Source organism: Oncorhynchus mykiss, chromosome 4 (genome assembly GCF_013265735.2).
Source record: "Oncorhynchus mykiss isolate Arlee chromosome 4, USDA_OmykA_1.1, whole genome shotgun sequence".
Lineage (NCBI taxonomy): Eukaryota > Metazoa > Chordata > Actinopteri > Salmoniformes > Salmonidae > Oncorhynchus > Oncorhynchus mykiss.
In genome coordinates, this window is record NC_048568.1 from 24,750,186 (window position 1) to 24,770,170 (window position 19,985).

At 45.7% G+C, this 19,985-nt stretch overlaps 1 protein-coding gene across 7 annotated transcripts in view; it reads left to right on the forward strand.

Moving 5' to 3' along the window:
• utrn (utrophin) overlaps positions 1-19,985 on the forward strand; it is a 341,113-nt gene that overhangs the window by 102,161 nt on the left and 218,967 nt on the right. For 5 of the 7 annotated variants that reach the window (XM_036975991.1, XM_036975995.1, XM_036975989.1 and 2 more), the window contains 21 exons: positions 103-234; positions 360-533; positions 656-811; positions 993-1,163; positions 1,329-1,508; positions 2,612-2,740; positions 5,809-5,979; positions 6,105-6,341; positions 6,855-6,992; positions 7,408-7,512; positions 8,906-9,070; positions 9,224-9,396; positions 14,195-14,345; positions 15,790-15,965; positions 16,532-16,667; positions 17,106-17,255; positions 17,454-17,606; positions 17,806-17,907; positions 18,082-18,226; positions 18,395-18,612; positions 18,841-18,958. In XM_036975991.1, coding sequence (XP_036831886.1) covers positions 103-234; positions 360-533; positions 656-811; positions 993-1,163; positions 1,329-1,508; positions 2,612-2,740; positions 5,809-5,979; positions 6,105-6,341; positions 6,855-6,992; positions 7,408-7,512; positions 8,906-9,070; positions 9,224-9,396; positions 14,195-14,345; positions 15,790-15,965; positions 16,532-16,667; positions 17,106-17,255; positions 17,454-17,606; positions 17,806-17,907; positions 18,082-18,226; positions 18,395-18,612; positions 18,841-18,958 — 3,280 coding nt within the window. Of the gene's footprint in view, positions 1-102; positions 235-359; positions 534-655; positions 812-992; positions 1,164-1,328; positions 1,509-2,611; positions 2,741-4,571; positions 4,666-5,808; positions 5,980-6,104; positions 6,342-6,854; positions 6,993-7,407; positions 7,513-8,905; positions 9,071-9,223; positions 9,397-14,194; positions 14,346-15,789; positions 15,966-16,531; positions 16,668-17,105; positions 17,256-17,453; positions 17,607-17,805; positions 17,908-18,081; positions 18,227-18,394; positions 18,613-18,840; positions 18,959-19,985 lie in introns of those variants that run through there. The other 2 variants (XM_036975992.1, XM_036975996.1) reach the window with 2 other exon arrangements.

The window sequence follows — 19,985 nt, forward strand, 5'->3', positions numbered from 1 at the left end:
CTACATTGACACGTCCCACAAAGACATGTAGCGAATGCCAACAATTAGTTATTGGATGTCAGTTTAACCCCTGACCTCTAAACCCGTCTCCATCCTTTGCAGACCATCGGGGCAGAGATTGCGGCTCATGAGGTGACAGTGGAGGAGTTGAGGAGTAGGAACGTGGGTAATCTGCCTCCTGCCACCCCAGAGGGCAAGGCTGCTCGCAGTGGAACCATGTTGGACCTGCTGCAGGTACTGACCCCTAGTGGACAGGGGGTGAAATTGTTCTCATTAAATCCTATAGGGATAACATAGGAGTTTATGATTTATTGAAAATGTTGTTGGTTGGTCATTATGCAGTTTTTTCCGTCTTTCAGCGGAAGCTGCGAGAGATCTCCACTAAGTACCAGTTGTTCCAGAAGCCTGCTAACTTTGAGCAGCGCATGCTGGACTGTAAGAGGGTTCTAGATGGAGCCAAGGAAGAGCTGCACATTCTAGACGTCAGGGAGGTGGAACCCCAACAGATCCAGGCCCACCTCATCGGCTGTATGGTGAGACCTAGAAATAAAACACTTTGAGAAGTCTCTTACAGGTGTGCATGTACGTGCGCGCACACACACACACACGCACACATTCTCCCTCACACTCCCTGTCTGTCTCCTTAACCCTTCAGAAACTGTATAAGGTTCTGAGTGAGGTGAAGTTAGAGGTGGAGACCGTGATAAAAACAGGAAGACAGATCGTCCAGAAACAACAGACTGACAACCCCAGAGGCATGGATGAACAACTGACAGCACTTAAACTGCTCTACAACCACCTGGGAGCACAGGTAATACACACACACGTGACTATAGTAGTTTAACCTTAGGACATAACAGTCTGGTCTTCTCACTTGGTCAGCTGTGTCATCATGAATAGTTGCGTTCTTAAAATAAACCTAGTTTCAAATGATGAGGATATCGTCATTTTGACCAACCAATCAGCGAGCCCATCGTCTCTTCTCTCTCCAGGTGACAGAGGGGAAGCAGGACCTGGAGAAGGCTCTGTCTTTGTCTCTGAGACTACATAAGGACAGCGCCGCCCTACAGGACTGGCTGACCACCAACCAGACTCTGCTGCAGCAGAAAAAGTCCTCTGGAGACATGCCTGCTGATATAGACGCTGAGATCGCCTGGGCCAACGTGAGTCACGTGTGTGTGAGATGTGTGCTAGTGTGTTCACCGGGCTTGCTAGAATAGTTTGTTGAAATGTTTATTTGGCTTTTGTGTCTGTGTAGAGTGTGGGTGTGCAGAGGATTTGTGTAACATTTGTATAACGTGTGTGTGTGTGTGTGTGCGCTCCACCAGGGCATGCTGAAGGAGTCGGAGCATCGTAAGGCAGACCTGGCTGAGCTGATGGAGACCAGCGCTGGGCTGCAGGGGCTGGTGGAGGGGAGCGAGGGCCCTCTGGAAGACAAGCTGTGTGGCCTCAACGAAGGCTGGGGACAGGTGCGCACCTGGACCGAGGACTGGCTGAGCACCGTTCTGGTGGGTTCACGCTTCACTATCATAGGATAACCTATCTATTAATCCTGTCTCTGTCTAAAGTGATGGTTGAGTAAAGTAATGTGTACATGACAGCTAAAACATGTCAGAAGGGACATTTGGAATAATTCCTGCATCTTGCCTCAGCACTCCGTTTCTCTAGAGATAAATCAAGTCATTCACTAGAGAAATCTGATAAATCAAGTCAATAACTATGTGGGATACTGGGCTGATGGGTTGGAGACTTCATTAAGCACATATTAAACCTAGTTCAATGCAAACACATGGTAATTAACTACACTGATCCTAATCCATTGTGCCATTTTGTTGCGGCATAGAGATGGATCAGAGAGGAAGAGGCGAAGCGAGAGGTTTCACTCTCACCATAATCTGTCCAAAATAAGCCCAATGCGTTTCTATGGGTTTATTTTGGACCTAAGCTTTTCACCTGCCTTCCCGCCTTTGGGAGAACGACTTCCATTGTTAGAGCATAGATATGAGCATCTCGTCATTATATACAGATCTCTGGACTGATACACTTTCACGTCTGTTACGTTAGGTTAGATACACACAGACCTCATGAGAGAGCAATGTACACAACACAGCGACGAGAGGGACAGTTCGTGAAAGTACACCTTATCTACTTTGAAGAACTAGTACAATGATTTTGTCCGACAACTCTGCAGCATACTGAGGCAGGTTAGCTAAATAGGATGACTGAAGGCGGTACAGAATGGGGAGAACAGAGTTAACGTTAGTGTCCTGGCTGGCTGACTGCTACTGCCTGAGAAGAGATGATTTTAAAGAATAAGAAAAAAATAAGGTAATCAAATAAAAACAAAGTAATATACACAGCTGAAATATTTGGTTATTTATTAGTAATTTCCTATTTATCTATAGATGTTTATCCAATGTGGACCTGACGAGCCAATGGAATATTTTTTTATGTTTTGGCAATTGAATGTTCACTATTTTTAGCTTAGGAATTTCCATTAAAAAGCTCAAAAAGTATTATGTCGTCATTTTAAATGATCAAAACCGAAATCGAACCAACCTCAAACTCGAATCGCTCAGCACTACCATCTTTCTACCTCTGTTCCCTACAGAACCACCAGAACGAGGTGGAGATCTTTGATGAGAACCTGGCCCACATCAGCACCTGGCTGTACCAGACCCAGATCCACCTGGATGAGACGGAGAGACTGCCCACAGTGGAGAGGGAGATAGTAGTTAAGGTGATGGAGACGGCCCACAGTGGAGAGGGAGATAGTAGTTAAGGTGATGGAGACGGCCCACAGTGGAGAGGGAGATAGTAGTTAAGGTGATGGAGACGGCCCACAGTGGAGAGGGAGATGGTAGTTAAGGTGATGGAGACAACCCACAGTGGAGAGGGAGATAGTAGTTAAGGTGATGGAGACGGCCCACAGTGGAGAGGGAGATAGTAGTTAAGGTGATGGAGACGGCCCACAGTGGAGAGGGAGATGGCACACAGTGGAGAGGGAGATAGTAGTTAAGGTGATGGAGACGGCCCACAGTGGAGAGGGAGATGGTAGTTAAGGTGATGGAGACGGCCCACAGTGGAGAGGGAGATAGTAGTTAAGGTGATGGAGACGGCCCACAGTGGAGAGGGAGATAGTAGTTAAGGTGATGGAGACGGCCCACAGTGGAGAGGGAGATGGTAGTTAAGGTGATGGAGACGGCCCACAGTGGAGAGGGAGATGGTAGTTAAGGTGATGGAGACAACCCACAGTGGAGAGGGAGATAGTAGTTAAGGTGATGGAGACGGCCCACAGTGGAGAGAGATAGTAGTTACGGTGATAGAGACGGCCCACAGTGGAGAGGGAGATAGTAGTTAAGGTGATGGAGACGGCCCACAGTGGAGAGGGAGATGGCACACAGTGGAGAGGGAGATAGTAGTTAAGGTGATGGAGACGGCCCACAGTGGAGAGGGAGATGGCACACAGTGGAGAGGGAGATAGTAGTTAAGGTGATGGAGACGGCCCACAGTGGAGAGGGAGATGGCACACAGTGGAGAGGGAGATAGTAGTTAAGGTGATGGAGACGGCCCACAGTGGAGAGGGAGATGGCACACAGTGGAGAGGGAGATAGTAGTTAAGGTGATGGAGACGGCCCACAGTGGAGAGGGAGATAGTAGTTAAGGTGATGGAGACGGCCCACAGTGGAGAGGGAGATGGCACACAGTGGAGAGGGAGATAGTAGTTAAGGTGATGGAGACAACCCACAGTGGAGAGGGAGATAGTAGTTAAGGTGATGGAGACGGCCCACAGTGGAGAGGGAGATAGTAGTTAAGGTGATGGAGACGGCCCACAGTGGAGAGGGAGATGGTAGTTAAGGTGATGGAGACAACCCACAGTGGAGAGGGAGATAGTAGTTAAGGTGATGGAGACGGCCCACAGTGGAGAGGGAGATGGTAGTTAAGGTGATGGAGACAACCCACAGTGGAGAGGGAGATGGTAGTTAAGGTGATGGAGACAACCCACAGTGGAGAGGGAGATAGTAGTTAAGGTGATGGAGACGGCCCACAGTGGAGAGGGAGATAGTAGTTAAGGTGATAGAGACAGCCCACAGTGGAGAGGGAGATGGTAGTTAAGGTGATAGAGACGGCCCACAGTGGAGAGGGAGATAGTAGTTAAGGTGATAGAGACGGCCCACAGTGGAGAGGGAGATGGCACACAGTGGAGAGGGAGATAGTAGTTAAGGTGATAGAGACAGAGAGACGGCCCACAGTGGAGAGAGATGGTAGTTAAGGTGATAGAGACGGCCCACAGTGGAGAGGGAGATAGTAGTTAAGGTGATAGAGACAGCCCACAGTGGAGAGGGAGATAGTAGTTAAGGTGATAGAGACGGCACACAGTGGAGAGGGAGATAGTAGTTAAGGTGATAGAGACGGCACACAGTGGAGAGGGAGATAGTAGTTAAGGTGATAGAGACGGCACACAGTGGAGAGGGAGATAGTAGTTAAGGTGATAGAGACAGAGAGACGGCCCCTAGTGGAGAGAGATGGTAGTTAAGGTGATCGAGACAGCCGACAGTGGAGAGAGATGGTAGTTAAGGTGATGGAGACGGCCCACAGTGGAGAGGGAGATAGTAGTTAAGGTGATAGAGACGGCCCACAGTGGAGAGGGAGATAGTAGTTAAGGTGATAGAGACAGAGAGACGGCCCTCAGTGGAGAGAGATGGTAGTTAAGGTGATCGAGACAGCCGACAGTGGAGAGAGATGGTAGTTAAGGTGATAGAGACAGAGAGACTGCCCACTGTGGAGAGACGGGAGAGGACAGGAAGGGAGACGGTAAGAGAGAGAGAGGAGGGGAAGGGAGATGGTAGGAGAGAGAGAAGAGGGGAAGGGAGATGGTAGGAGAGAGAGAGGAGAGGAGGGGAAGGGAGATGGGAGGAGGGGAAGGGAGATGGAGGAGAGAGGAGAGGAGGGGAAGGGAGATGGGATGAGAGAGAGGAGGGGAAGGGAAACGGTAGGAGAGAGAGGAGAGGGGAAATGAGTCGGTAGGAGAGGAAGGGAGACTGTAGAAGAGAGAGAGGAGAGGGGAGACGGTAGGAGAGAGAGGGAAGGGAGACGGTAGGAGAGAGAGGAGAAGAGGGAAAGGAGACGGTAGGAGAGAGAGGAGAGGAGGGTAAAGGAGACGGTAGGAGAGAGAGAGAGGAGAGGAGGGAAAGGGGGACGGTAGGAGAGAGAGGAAAGGAGGGGAAAGGAGACGGTAGGAGAGAGAGAGGGAAGGGAGACGGTAGGAGAGAGAGAGGGAAGGGAGACGGTAGGAGAGAGAGGAGGGGAAGGGAGACGGTAGGAGAGAGGAGGGGAAGGGAGACGGTAGGAGAGAGAGGGAAGGGAGATGGTAGGAGAGAGAGAGGAGAGGGGAAAGGAGACGGTAGGAGAGATAGAGAGGGTAGGAGAGATGGTAGGAGAGAGAGAGGAGAGGGGAAAGGAGATGGTAGGGGAGAGAGGAGGGGAAGGGAGATGGTAGGGGAGAGAGGGAAGGGAGATGGTAGGGGAGAGAGAGAAGGGAGATGGTAGGAGAGAGAGGGGGAAGGGAGATGGTAGGAGAGAGAGGAGAGGGGAAAGGAGACGGTAGGAGAGAGAGAGGAGAGGATGAAAGCATGGGGAGGGAACTGAAGCATGAAAATTCAATATTGGTTGATTACAATTGAATTTGTATTAGAGCCTATTACCAGAGTTTAGGATATAATTAGCCTGTGTGGGGAAATAATAATTGGAGTAAAAGCTATTGATGAACCTGTTAATGTATAAATTGTTTGATTGTTGTGTGTGTAGACCCTGCTAGAGGAGCTGGATGACATCACTCTGAGAGTGGACAGTGTGAGAGACCAGGCCATCATCCTAATGACCAGTAGAGGTCCTGCCTGCAGAGATGTCGTAGAACCCAAACTGGCTGAACTCAACCGCAACTTTCACAAGGTCTCCCAATGCATCAAAGCTGCCAAGGTACAAATACTCTCACAACACTGTTTTACTGTATTACAATCACAACTGTCTAGCGCTGTATCATTCAAACTGTAGACAGATATGTACAGGGGGGTAATTCTCCATCTTTTGTTTCTGATACCCAGATGTCCACCACTCTGGAGCCTGGGACTGTGGATATGATTCAGCAGATACAACAGATCTCTCAGATCCCTCACCAGATCTCTCAGCTCCAACATGACCAGATTGCTGAGCTCCAGCAGAGCCAGTCAGAGGAGGCCCTGAGCTCCAGCCTGATGCAGACCTTTGAGGGGGAACTAGAGGCAACACTCAGGGCCCTAGAGGACCAGCAGGACCCCACACACACCCTGGATGATGACAAGGTATATATTATACAGATACTCTCTTTCACTCACTCATACACACATACACACACACACACACACACACACACAGACACACAGATGCACACACAGTGGTTAAGTTTATGACTGGTCAAACAAAGAACACAAAGTGCTATAAGATGTATACAGTGTCACAGACAAACAAGGGTGTGATTGGGCAGTTTGTCCTCGGAGTGTGTTATCAGGGACTTACACCGCTTGGTGTAGAGCGGCTGAACAAATCACACCAGCCCAGACCAAGGTCACTGTCAGTCAGGAAGCAGAGTGTCTTACTCCTGTCTGTCGACCCTCTGCTCTCTGGAAAAGGAAATCATTTAAGGTTCTTCAAGCAATTTTTGGTTCGGATTCACAGTTGAATAAATGTTTTGTTTTTGATTATGGGCGTAATGTTCATGTTCTAACCCTGGAAAACCCTAGTTCAGTTGTTTGATTGAAAGGGAGTCTTTGTTTCCGTGACAACGTTCATTGTGACCCTGTGTGTTGACCGGTCAGATGGATGAGGAGAAGGCTGGCATGGAGGAGCTGCTGAGGAGAGGAGAGGAGGTGCTGCTCCAGACTGCAGACGAGGGCCAGAGGGAGGGGCTGAGACTCCGGCTGCTCCGGCTGCAGGCGCAGTACACCACTCAGAGGGTGAGAGAGAATGATACAGTCTCTACACTAACTCAACAATCATGTAACATTTATATCCTAACACCGTAACCATACAATAATGGCATTAACAACAGTACATCACACAGATTGAGGGAGTAAGAATAAAAAACTCTACCAACTACATGTGAGAGAGAGCATAGATACTCAAAGCAGCTTTTAATATGAATATGAAGTGCATTGCAGCATTTCAGATGTAAATGTATTCCTGTCTCGTAGCATTGTAGAGCTCAGTTCTAAGATCTGGAGGACCGGTGGCCTTGGTCATGTTATGCAGGCTCTCTGTTTGCGATTAATTACGCACAGTATGGCCTTGTCTGGTGTGTGTGTTTGAGTGTGTTTGTAATTGTGTTTGTGTGTGTGTGTGTGTGTCTAAATCCCTATCTTGTCTCTACAGGAGTTTAGGATGCTGAGAGTGGGACAGGTGGAGGTCTCCATGGACGACGACTCTTCTTCAAACAGCTTCACAGAGCAGAGAGACAGACAGGACCTGACTGGAGAGGTGAGTCGCATTCTATACTGAACAAAAATATAAACACAACATGTAAAGTGTTGCTCCCATGTTTTATGAGCTGAAATAAAAGATCGCAGAAATGTTCCATACGCATGTTTACTTCCCTGTTAGTGAGCATTTCTCCTTTGCCAAGATAATCGATCCACCTGACAGGTGTGGCATATCAAGATGATGATTAAACAGCATGATCATTACACAGGGGCACCTTGTGCTGGGGACAATAAAAGGCCACTTCTAAAGTTTTGAGGGAGCGTGCAATTGACATGCTGACTGCAGGAATGTCTACCAGAGCTGTTGGCAGGGAATTGAATGTTAATTCTCTGTCATAAGCTGCCTCCCAACGTCATTTTAGATTTTTTGGCAGTATGTCCAACCAGCTTCACAACCGCAGACCATGTGTAACTACACCAGTCCAGGGCCTCCACATCCGGCTTCTTCACCTGCGGGATGGTCTGAGACAAGCCACGATGGCCACTGTGTTCTTCATGGATGAATGCCCCATGGTGGCTGTGGGGTTGTGGTATGGGCAGGCATAAGCTACAGACAATGAACACAATTGAATTGTATCAATGGCATTTTGAATGCAGAGAGATACGGTGACGAGCTCCTGAGGCCCATTGTCGTGCCATTCATCCGCCGCCATCATCTCATGTTTCAGCATGATAAGGCACGGCCCCATGTTGCAAGGATCTGAACACAATTCCTGGAAGCTGAAAATGTCCCAGTTTTTCCATGGCCTGCATACTCACCAGACATGTCACCCTTTGAACATGTTTGGGATGCTCTGGACCGACGTGTACGACAGCGTGTTCAGTTCCCACCAAATATCCATCTTCACACAGCCATTGAAGAGGAGTGGGACAACATTCCACAGGCCACAATCCACAGCCTGATCAACTCTATACGAAGGAGATGTGTTGCACTGCATGAGGCAAATGGTGATACCTTTTTTGTAAGGTATCTGTGACCATATCTGTATTCCCAGTCATGTGAAATCCATAGATTAGGACCTAATGAATTTATTTCCATTGACTGATTTCCTTATACGAACTGTAACTCAGCAAAATCTTTGAAATTGTTGCACGTTGCTTTCTAGATTTTTGTTCAGTATATCACTAGTATTTCACATCACTTATTATCGTATTCACTATGTCCTTTTAATGACCTTGTTTTGTTGTATGGCGTATTTATGACAGTCATATTAAATGTGATATCAAATGTTGACATTTGATGCTTCCCACAGACTCATGTTGTTGTGTTACCTACCTTAGATGAATGTACTGGTTGTAAGTCGTTCTAAGAGTGTCTGCCAAATGTAATTGCAAAATGTCTGATTCACACACACGTTTACTTCTTATAACATAATACTGTCTCTTGCCAGCAGATGGAGCCAGAGGACAGGGCGCTCTCTCTCAGTCCCTCAGATTACCTGCTGAATATCAACAAGGTTCTGCTGGCCATGGCCGACAACGAACTGCTGCTCAACTCCTCCGAGCTCAGCAGTGGTCTCTATGAAGACTTCTCCAGCCAGGAGGACACACTGAGGGTGAGAGAGGGAGGGAGGAGGGGAAAGGGGATAGGGATGAGGGAGAGATAGGTCCTGTAGGTCTGAACAGATACCTCTCACTCTTTTACTTACGTCTCCCCCCTCCTCTCTCCTCTCCTCCCTCTCTCTCTCCTGTCCCTCTCTCTCTCCCAGAGTATAAAGGAGAGTCTGGAGTGTGTCGGGGAGCAGGTAACGGTGATCCATGAGCGCCAGCCTGATGCCATCCTGGAGGCGTCGCAGAGAGAGGTGGCACAGATGGGAGACGCCCTCACCCAGCTCAACGCAGAGTGGGACCGCCTCAACCGCATGTACAACCACCGCAAAGGGTGGGTGACTCACGGTCAACATGGTTACATAGTACCTGTCAGGTGTTCATACACAATAAGCACTAAAGAGCACAAGGAAAAAGAAATGGGAAACAAAATGCTAATTGTAGCATCACAATAAAGGGAAGAAGAGCAGCTGTAGTCTTTGGTGGTCCAGTATTGCATGTGAGAGGATATGTTTCTCCCCTCTATTACGGGCACTTTGATGTAGCTTGATGTAACTCTGATCATTGATCCGTCAGTGTCAGCCACACACACACACACACACACACACACACACACAGAATGACGTCACTTAGTCATGATCTTGTCTCCATCCTGTCTCTGTGCTAGTCTGCCGGGAGTTTCTAGCATGTGTACAGAGTAAATGTCCGTTTTCAGATGTTGACCACAGACGAGAGAGGATGGAGAGATATGTCAGGGCACGACACGTTGTTTCCTTGGCTAGCTAGCTACATGCCGAATGTATCTGAAATTACATGATCAGTTGATGTTTACTGGTCATGAAAAGCATTCCGTGACTGGCTGTATAACTCTGATGATAGAGCTAAGTGTGGAATAATCGGAAATGTGTCGTTCTGACTATCCTCTTCCAGACGTGACGATATTAAAACCAAATTGTTATAATATTTATTTAACAATCCCTTGAAAATGTGTCTCTGCCCCACAGCAGCCAAATCGAACGCTCTACAGCGTATTGTGACATCTTATTGATAATGACCTATTCTATCTTTATATAGAGATGGTGGTAGTTCATTATGAGGTTCATTGGTATTTTCTCCAGTCATTCCCTGGCATCCCACACATTTGCTAGTGTTTAATGGAAGTCAGGAACGGGGCGACGTTTTTTCTTTTCCTTTCTCTTTATTGGAAAAATAAGGAATTTCCCAGTGGAAACAACCTAATTCTGATTCCATATTGATTCCAGAATCCACCCACCAACGCCCACAGAAGGAATAATTCATTCATTGTTTAGAAAAACTAAACACGGGCATTGGATAGCATGAATTGATTTATTAATCACTTTATTTATGAATTATTGTTACAGTTATGATATATATCATTTTATATCTATTTATATTGTTTTTTTAAATGACCATTTTCATTATTTTATTTCATTTAGTCCTGCATGTTGGATCTCAGAGCCTAAGACTTTCACTGTACTCTGGTAATACACAATATCAGGTTTCCCATAATCACACCTGCAACCCTTTACATGTGACTATTAAACACTCTGAATCAGACTCTGAATAAAGGCAAATCACCTGGAGGGATGGTATTTGTTCTCAGGTCTATTTCAAATGTGGGAATCGGTTAGTTCCACTATTGCTCAATGGTTAATAGAGGTGTTCACAATGGTTAATACAAGTGTTCTCAATGGTTAATACAGGTGTTCTCAATGGTTAATACAGGTGTTCACAATGGTTAATACAAGTGTTCTCAATGGTTAATACAGGTGTTCTCAATGGTTAATACAGGTGTTCACAATGGTTAATACAGGTGTTCACAATGGTTAATAGAGGTGTTCACAATGGTTAATACAGGTGTTCACAATGGTTAATACAAGTGTTCACAATGGTTAATACAGGTGTTCACAATGGTTAATACAGGTGTTCACAATGGTTAATACAGGTGTTCACAATGGTTAATACAGGTGTTCACAATGGTTAATAGAGGTGTTCACAATGGTTAATAGAGGTGTTCACAATGGTTAATAGAGGTGTTCACAATGGTTAATACAGGTGTTCACAATGGTTAATACAGGTGTTCACAATGGTCAATAGAGGTGTTCACAATGGTTAATAGAGGTGTTCACAATGGTTAATACAGGTGTTCACAATGGTTAATACAAGTGTTCACAATGGTTAATACAGGTGTTCACAATGGTTAATACAGGTGTTCACAATGGTTAATAGAGGTGTTCACAATGGTTAATAGAGGTGTTCACAATGGTTAATACAGGTGTTCACAATGGTTAATACAAGTGTTCTCAATGGTTAATACAGGTGTTCACAATGGTTAATACAGGTGTTCACAATGGTTAATACAGGTGTTCACAATGGTTAATACAAGTGTTCTCAATGGTTAATACAGGTGTTCACAATGGTTAATACAGGTGTTCACAATGGTTAATACAGGTGTTCACAATGGTTCATTTGGGAGAAATGTGAATACAGCAATAATTGAGCTTTTATTTAATAAAAATGCCACCCAGTGTTCTCACTATCATCCCCTATCTTTGATAAACACAGATATTTTAGAAAACATTAGTTTTTCCAAATGTTGTCGTCCCGTCTCGAGATTTACAAATTGGTCCACACGGAACAAAGCGGGTTTAAAAAGCATTTATCCTCAGATAACCGACTATTACTTACAGTATCTTACATGCTTCATCAGAAACAACAGGTCCTTGGGCTGTGTTTTCTCTCCATGCAGAAAAAACTTTTGATAGACCAGAGATATGACCATTCTAGTCTGTCTTGGAACATATGGGAATTGGCTCATTAAATTGATTAAAATCCTATTTACCAATCCCACAGCCATAGTAACAACAGGCAACACCTGCTCTGCTCCGTCCGTTCAGCATCACTAGGAGCAGCAGACAAGGCGATCCAATTTCGCCTTTGCTATCCATATTATCCATGGAACTCCTGCCCCAGGCAATTTGTCAATAGAAGGAAATAAAACCTATTTCCCTCAAATCTACTGATCACTTCATCTCATTATATGCAAAGGATATTGTACTATTATCTAGACAATGTATTTCAATCACTCCCAAATGCATTAAAGTTCATAGATAAATTCAACTTCATCTTAAGTTATAAAAGGTATCTAACCAAATCAGCCCTGCTGCCTCTCAGGTCCCCGATGGAGGACTCCATCTCTACGTATGAATCCCAATCCTTTACCATTTAAAGTATTTGGGAGTAGATATAGTTCCTTCCTTAGATAAAACCATTGGCAGAAACTTTAACAGAACACTCAATTCAACCTGACCTCAGTAGATGGGATAACATCCCAGTTGCTTTAATCTGCAGAATATCAATTGTCAAAATGAATATATTGCCACGGCTGAATTTCTGTAGTTCAAAGCTTCCCATGGCTCCCCCTTCTGGCTATTGGGATCAAATTCATAGTGCTGTTTCTGGGTGGGAAGGGAGGATGTGGGCAGGTGGATTGGAACTAAGGGGGGGGATGGGTTGGGGTTATCTTTTGTATGCATTTCGATAATTGTTTTTATACCTATAACCACCTCTCTGAAAAAAATGACTAAACTAAATACAAAGTTGGTCACGTCAGGCAACCCCAGTTCATAACATGAACCCCAGTTCATAACATCAACCCCAGTTCATAACATGAACCCCAGTTCATAACATCAACCCCAGTTCATAACATGAACCCCAGTTCATAACATCAACCCCAGTTCATAACATGAACCCCAGTTCATAACATGAACCCCAGTTCATAACATCAACCCCAGTTCATAACATCAACCCCAGTTCATAACATCAACCCCAGTTCATAACATGAACCCCAGTTCATAACATGAACCCCAGTTCATAACATCAACCCCAGTTCATAACATCAACCCCAGTTCATAACATCAACCCCAGTTCATAACATGAACCCCAGTTCATAACATCAACCCCAGTTCATAACATCAACCCCAGTTCATAACATCAACCCCAGTTCATAATCCTTAAACAGTTCTAGTGCTTAAATTGTGTCAGCCATAAAGTGTGAGGATCCCTACTACACAAATGTATTTGGGAGATGTCCTCATTCAGTCCATTATCAACTCGCAATAGATTCCATAAGAATAGAGGCTACAGCCATATCAGGACTTTAACAGATTCCAGATCTGCTAGTTTCCACCCTAATGGTTAAGGTTAGGTGTTGGTCTAGGTAAAACTAGTTTCCTCCCTAATGGTTAAGGTTAGGTGTTGGTCTAGGTAAAACTAGTTTCCACCCTAATGGTTAAGGTTAGGTGTTGGTCTAGGTAAAACTAGTTTCCTCCCTAATGGTTAAGGTTAGGTGTTGGTCTGGGGAAAACTAGTTTCCACCCTAATGGTTAAGGTTAGGTGTTGGTCTAGGTAAAACTAGTTTCCTCCCTAATGGTTAAGGTTAGGTGTTGGTCTAGGTAAAACTAGTTTCCTCCCTAATGGTTAAGGTTAGGTGTTGGTCTAGGTAAAACTAGTTTCCTCCCTAATGGTTAAGGTTAGGTGTTGGTCTAGGTAAAACTAGTTTCCTCCCTAATGGTTAAGGTTAGGTGTTGGTCTAGGTAAAACTAGTTTCCTCCCTAATGGTTAAGGTTAGGTGTTGGTCTAGGTAAAACTAGTTTCCTCCCTAATGGTTAAGGTTAGGTGTTGGTCTAGGTAAAACTAGTTTCCTCCCTAATGGTTAAGGTTAGGTGTTGGTCTGGGTAAAACTAGTTTCCTCCCTAATGGTTAAGGTTAGGTGTTGGTCTAGGTAAAACTAGTTTCCTCCCTAATGGTTAAGGTTAGGTGTTGGTCTAGGTAAAACTAGTTTCCTCCCTAATGGTTAAGGTTAGGTGTTGGTCTAGGTAAAACTAGTTTCCACCCTAATGGTTAAGGTTAGGTGTTGGTCTGGGGAAAACTAGTTTCCACCCTAATGGTTAAGGTTAGGTGTTGGTCTGGGGAAAACTAGTTTCCTCCCTAATGGTTAAGGTTAGGTGTTGGTCTAGGTAAAGCTAGTTTTCACACTAATGGTTAAGGTAAGTGGTTGGACTAGTTCAACTCAACTGATTCAATATCTGCTGTCCCTTGTCTGTCTGTAGGAGTTTTGACCGTGTGGTGGAGGAGTGGAGACAGTTCCATTGTGACCTGAACGACCTGAGCCAGTGGCTGACCGACATAGAACTGGTCCTCACTGAGGGAACAGGACCTGATGGACAACTGGACCTGGACACAGCCAGGACACACCAGGAGGTTAGAGAGTGTGTCTGTGTCTCTCTGTGTGTGTGTGTGTCTGTGTCTCTCTGTGTGTGTGTGTGTGTGTGTGTGTGTGTGTGTGTGTGTGTGTGTGTGTGTGTGTGTGTGTGTGTGTGTGTGTGTGTGTGTGTGTGTGTGTTGGATGTGTGTGTATGTGATGTGTGGGTATGGTTGTGTGTGTATGAGATGTGTGTGTGTGTATGAGATGTGTGTATGTGGTTGTGTGTGTGTGATGTCTGTGACGTGTGTGTGCGTGTGCGTGTGTGTGTTGGATGTGTGTGTATGTGATGTGTGGGTATGGTTGTGTGTGTATGAGATGTGTGTGTGTGTGTGTGTGTGTGATGTCTGTGATGTGTGTGTGTATGTGGTGTGTGTGTGTTGGATGTGTGTGTGCGTGTGCGTGTGTGTGTTGGATGTGTGTGTATGTGATGTGTGGGTATGGTTGTGTGTGTATGAGATGTGTGTGTGTGTGTGTGTGTGTGATGTATGTGATGTGTGGGTATGGTTGTGTGTGTATGAGATGTGTGTGTGTGGTTGTGTGTGTGTGATGTCTGTGATGTGTGTGTGTATGTGGTGTGTGTGTGTTTTATTTATGATAAACACAATTATTTCCATAATCTAAATACGATCAAACAAATCAGACCAGTATGTTTACGTTAGCAACCGATGCGGTTGGGGAGTTTTGGTGAGAGAAAATGTCTGTCTTTGAACGTGAACAATACAGCTTCTCTTCTTAATTATCCAGCACTTTTCACGCTCTGGCGTTCATTACAGTAGAGAGAGAGAGAGGGAGAGAGAGGGAGAGAGAGGGAGAGAGAGAGGGAGGGAGAGAGAACGAGAGAGGGAAAGAGGGAAAGAGGGGAGAGAGAGAGGGAGAGAGAGGGAGAGAGAGAGGGAAAGAGAGAGAGGGAGAGAGAGAGGGAGAGAGAGAGGGAGAGAGAGGGAGAGAGAACGAGAGAGTGAAAGAGGGGAGAGAGGGAGAGAGAGGGATAGGGAACGAGAGAGGGAGGGAGAGGGAACGAGAGAGGGAGAGAGAGAACGAGAGAGAGAGGGAGAGAGGGAGGGAGAGGGAGAGGGAACGAGAGAGGGAGAGAGAGAGAGGGAGAGGGAACGAGAGAGGGAGAGAGAGAGAGGGAGAGAGGGAGGGAGGGAGGGAGGGAGGGAGAGAGGGAGGGAGGGAGGGAGGGAGAGACTGAAAAACAAGGAGATGAACATTTGTATTGCTAATATTATATAGTATCTCTACAACTAACATCATCATAATTATCTGTAGGATGCGTGAAACAGCTAGGACTTGTTGCTTGTTGCCGTTAGAGTCCAATCTATCCAATACCTATAGTTGCTATCCATTATTCATACCAGATAACAGTCATTCTGTTGATTAATACAACTTTATTTCCTAGTTTTATGTTGATCAGTAGCCCCTCTCTCTTCCCTATAGGAGCTGGAGGAGGGTCTAGCCAGTCACATGCCTGTCCTTGCCGGGTTGAGCCAGACAGGGGAGAGGATCATTGGGCAGCTGTCGGCCCCTGATGGGCCACTGATGGAGAACAAGTTGGAGGCCCTGGGACAGCGCTGCAGGGCCGTGCAAAGACAGGTGCTGGACAGACAGCGCAGGTAACCACGGAGATGAACACCATGGAAACGAAGCACAGTCGCCCTAAAAATAGTACCGTTTTTTAAGGGTGATATGAAGGGCATTTCGGGCCTCAAAAATGGTGTCCAATGGAAAAAGCATGTTTAAATATTTTTGTATGTTTATATGAGGAGGATTAACTAGAATGTTACTGTTACTATGGTGCAGATATGCACCAATAAAATAGTTTATCCATTTATCCAAATGTATGAGTATTTTCTGCATCAATGTCCTAGGCTGTAATGTTTGATATCAGCATGATGGATCAGTATACTAATATATCCTAAACGTTAGGATTAGGCATACACACAGCAGCCGTAGAGAAATGCATCTCAATCTGTGTGTGTGTGTGTGTGTGTGTGTGTGTGTGTGTGTGTGTGTGTGTGTGTGTGTGTGTGTGTGTGTGTGTGTGTGTGTGTGTGTGTGTGTGTGTGTGTGTGTGTGTGTGTGTTTGTACCTGTGTATGTGTGTGTGTTTGAATGTGTGTTTGTACCTGTGTATGTGTGTGTGTTTGAATGTGTGTTTGTACCTGTGTATGTGTGTGCAGGCTGGCTGGAGGTGACCCTGCCTTATCAGAGCTGGTGAGGCGTAGTGGAGACTTGGCTCTGTGGCTGGAGGAGGCTGAGTGTGCTGTGAGCTCTCTTCCTGTCACCGCTACCGACAAGAACCTCAAAGAACTCAAGGTAAGGCTCAGGGCCAGAACCTGTTGCACCCCTAACCCACATATTTTCCAACCCCTTCATTCACCCCTTAATAATCCAATTACCCCCTTTTCATCTCCCTGTTACTTCCCTTTCATCTCTCCCTAACCCTCCTTCACCTCTCATCTCTCCCTAACCCTCCTTCACCTATCATCTCTCCCTAACCCTCCTTCACCTCTCTCTCATCTCTCCCTAACCCTCCTTTACCTCTCTCTCATCTCTCCCTAACCCTCCTTCACCTCTCTCTCATCTCTCCCTAACCCTCCTTCACCTCTCTCTCATCTCTCCCTAACCCTCCTTCACCTCTCTCTCATCTCTCCCTAACCCTCCTTTACCTCTCATATCTCCCTAACCCTCCTTCACCTCTCTCTCATCTCTCCCTAACCCTCCTTCACCTCTCTTTCACCTATCTCACTCTAGACCCTGGCTGACGAGATGGACGCCCAGAACGAGCGTCTTGGTTGGCTGAACAAGAACGGCCCCCAAATTCTGGCCAATCAGAGTGTGAGTCCTCAGGAGAGAGATCAGCACATGAGCAAACTTAGGACCATCAACCTCAACTGGAGCAAGGTGAGAAGGACCTATTCAACCTATATTTCCTAATGAACCTAATGCAACTAAGTAGCCTTAATGTCAACTTAAACTGGAGAAGAGAGTAACAATAAAAAATGGACAATCTCTCCTTTACCTTCTCTCCATTCCTTGTCTGTCTCTGTCTGTCTGTCTCTGTGTCTCTGTTTTCCTTCTTCTCTGCTGCTTCTCCTCTAGGTGACTCAAGAGTTGTTAGATAAAGTAGGAGAGGTGGAAGGGAACCTACAGAGTCATGGTCAGTTCCAGGACAAGATGAACAGAATGACCGACTGGGTCCAGGTCACACACCAGAGCCTCAGTGGGAGAGGTGTAAGCCCTGCAGAGAGCCAGGTAATACTCACACACATCACGTTGGCTAACCACACTAAATTGAAGATGCCTAGGCAGAACCTTAAATCCAGTGTTTTATTGTACTTTGTTAACAAGGTCTCTTTATTTGATTGGACCATAACTGCCTCCTTTAGATGGAGACATTCAGCCACTCCTGTCTGTCTGTCTCTATGTCCGTCTGTCTCTCTCTGTGTTGTAGGTTCTGGCAGCAGCTATGAGGGAGCGTAAGAGAGAGCTTGAGGAACTGTTGGCCCGCTCCATAGAACTACAAAGACGACAACAGCTGCTTCCCCTGGAGAAGGTCTGCTTTGGCCAACAACAAGCATAACAAAGTTGCATCAACACACAATGAACAAAAAATACCCCATGAAACAACAGGACAAAAACGAAATGTTTGTTAAACTGTAGTCACAATCGACTGTAACTCCAAGTGAAGACAGATGTGTGTGTGCTCTCCTGTGCCCCCTGTGTGTAGAGTAAGGTAGAGCAGCTGGCGGCAGACTGGAAGGCTCTGGACGGAAGGTTGAAGGATTCTCAACACCCACCTATGTTGTCTCCATTGCAACATCCTGTTTCTTCTCCATGGACCCACCATGTCGCCCAACAACAACAACTCTCAGGTAAGTTTAACCAGAATTATGAATTACTAGTTACTACTTTAACATTCCTATCTGTTTTTAACAACAGAATTTGGAATCTGGCAATGGCAAAACTGAATACAAATAAACATTGGATCGAATCAAATTGGCCTCTCTCTACCTCCCTCCTCCCCCCGTGTCCATCCCCAGTGTCAGTGGTCCCATCGGCAGTACAGATGGCCAGTCTGATGAGTGAGGACCGGCACCACCAGACCCCCCGCAGCCCAGAGCTGGTGGCCCCCACAGATCTGAACGAGACAGCCACAGAGCTGGCTGACTGGCTGCTGCTCATCACACAGATGCTCAAGTCCAACATCGTTACTGTAGGGGACACAGACGAGATACGCACCACCATGAGACGCCTACAGGTGTGTGTGAGAATTAATGGGGACTGTTGGAGTGTACTGGGTGATGACTTTAGTCACCGAGTGTGTGGTTACCTGTGGCATATACTGTAACTTGCCATGAACATTGAGTGAGTCTGTGGTAAACCTCCATACCTGGGAGTCGTGTTTGTAATAGTATTTGCACCTGTGGTTGTGGTTACTGTAATATGTTCATGTAAAAAGGACTTTATAATGAAATATTCTGTCCAGGTGACTAAAAGTGACCTGGAGCAACGTCACCCCCAGCTGGAGGACATCTTCACTCTGGCCCAGAACATAAAGAACAAGACCTCCAACCTGGATGTACGCACTTCCATCACTGAGAAACGTATGTACCGTATGCTCATAGGAGAAAGCAGGAAGGTACACCTCACCTACCCAACCTTGAATTCAAACTAACAACCCACAACTAGGGCTGTTGCGGTGACCGTATTACTGCCACACCGGCGGTCACGAGTCATGACGGCAGTCAAATTCCACGTGACCATTTAGTCAGGGTAATTAGGCTTCACCAAGCTCTGATGCTGCTGATGGTCATTAGTAGCCTACCAAACATGCTAACTTCCTGGTACATAGCACTCTATTGTCCCTCTAATTACTCTGACATCAATGCAAATGTAATCAAACACTTCATGAGAGCCCATGAGCTTATGTTGCGCAACATTTCTATAAGCTATGCAATTGCGTGAGGAAACAGAGTGATGGCCGGCCTCTATTAAAAACAGGAGGATCCCATCAGCTTTCTATAGGCTAGGCCTATTGTATTTATTTCATTTCTCAACTTTCTAATATTAAGCACATTGCTTCTCTTTACAACGGGAGTATAGCCTACCTGGCTGGCATGAAAATTAACCACGGTAAAAGTGTCCTCCATTCGCTATTTAAGTGCATAAATGACATGTATTTTTTTCCCCTGCCTCTGTTTCCAGACAGGTGCATGATAATGGTCCGTTCTATATCAAAACAAATTTCACACATATATTATTAAGCATATGTAAAGACAAGACTAAATCAAGAAGTGTCATTGGTGACAATATTAGCCTATCACTTGTGAATGATATATGATCACCTGTGAATGATATATGATCACCTGTGAATGATACATGATCACCTGTGAATGATATATGATCACCTGTGAATGATATATGATCACCTGTGAATGATATATGATCACCTGTGAATGATATATGACCACCTGTGAATGATGCCCATCGCATGCTTTTTATTGCGACTTTTTCAAATCATAGTCACACACCTCATGTAGCCTAGCCCATAGGCCTATATGTTTTAATAAGGTCAGTATCACACCTCATGTAGCCTAGCCCATAGGCCTATATGTTTTAATAAGGTCAGTA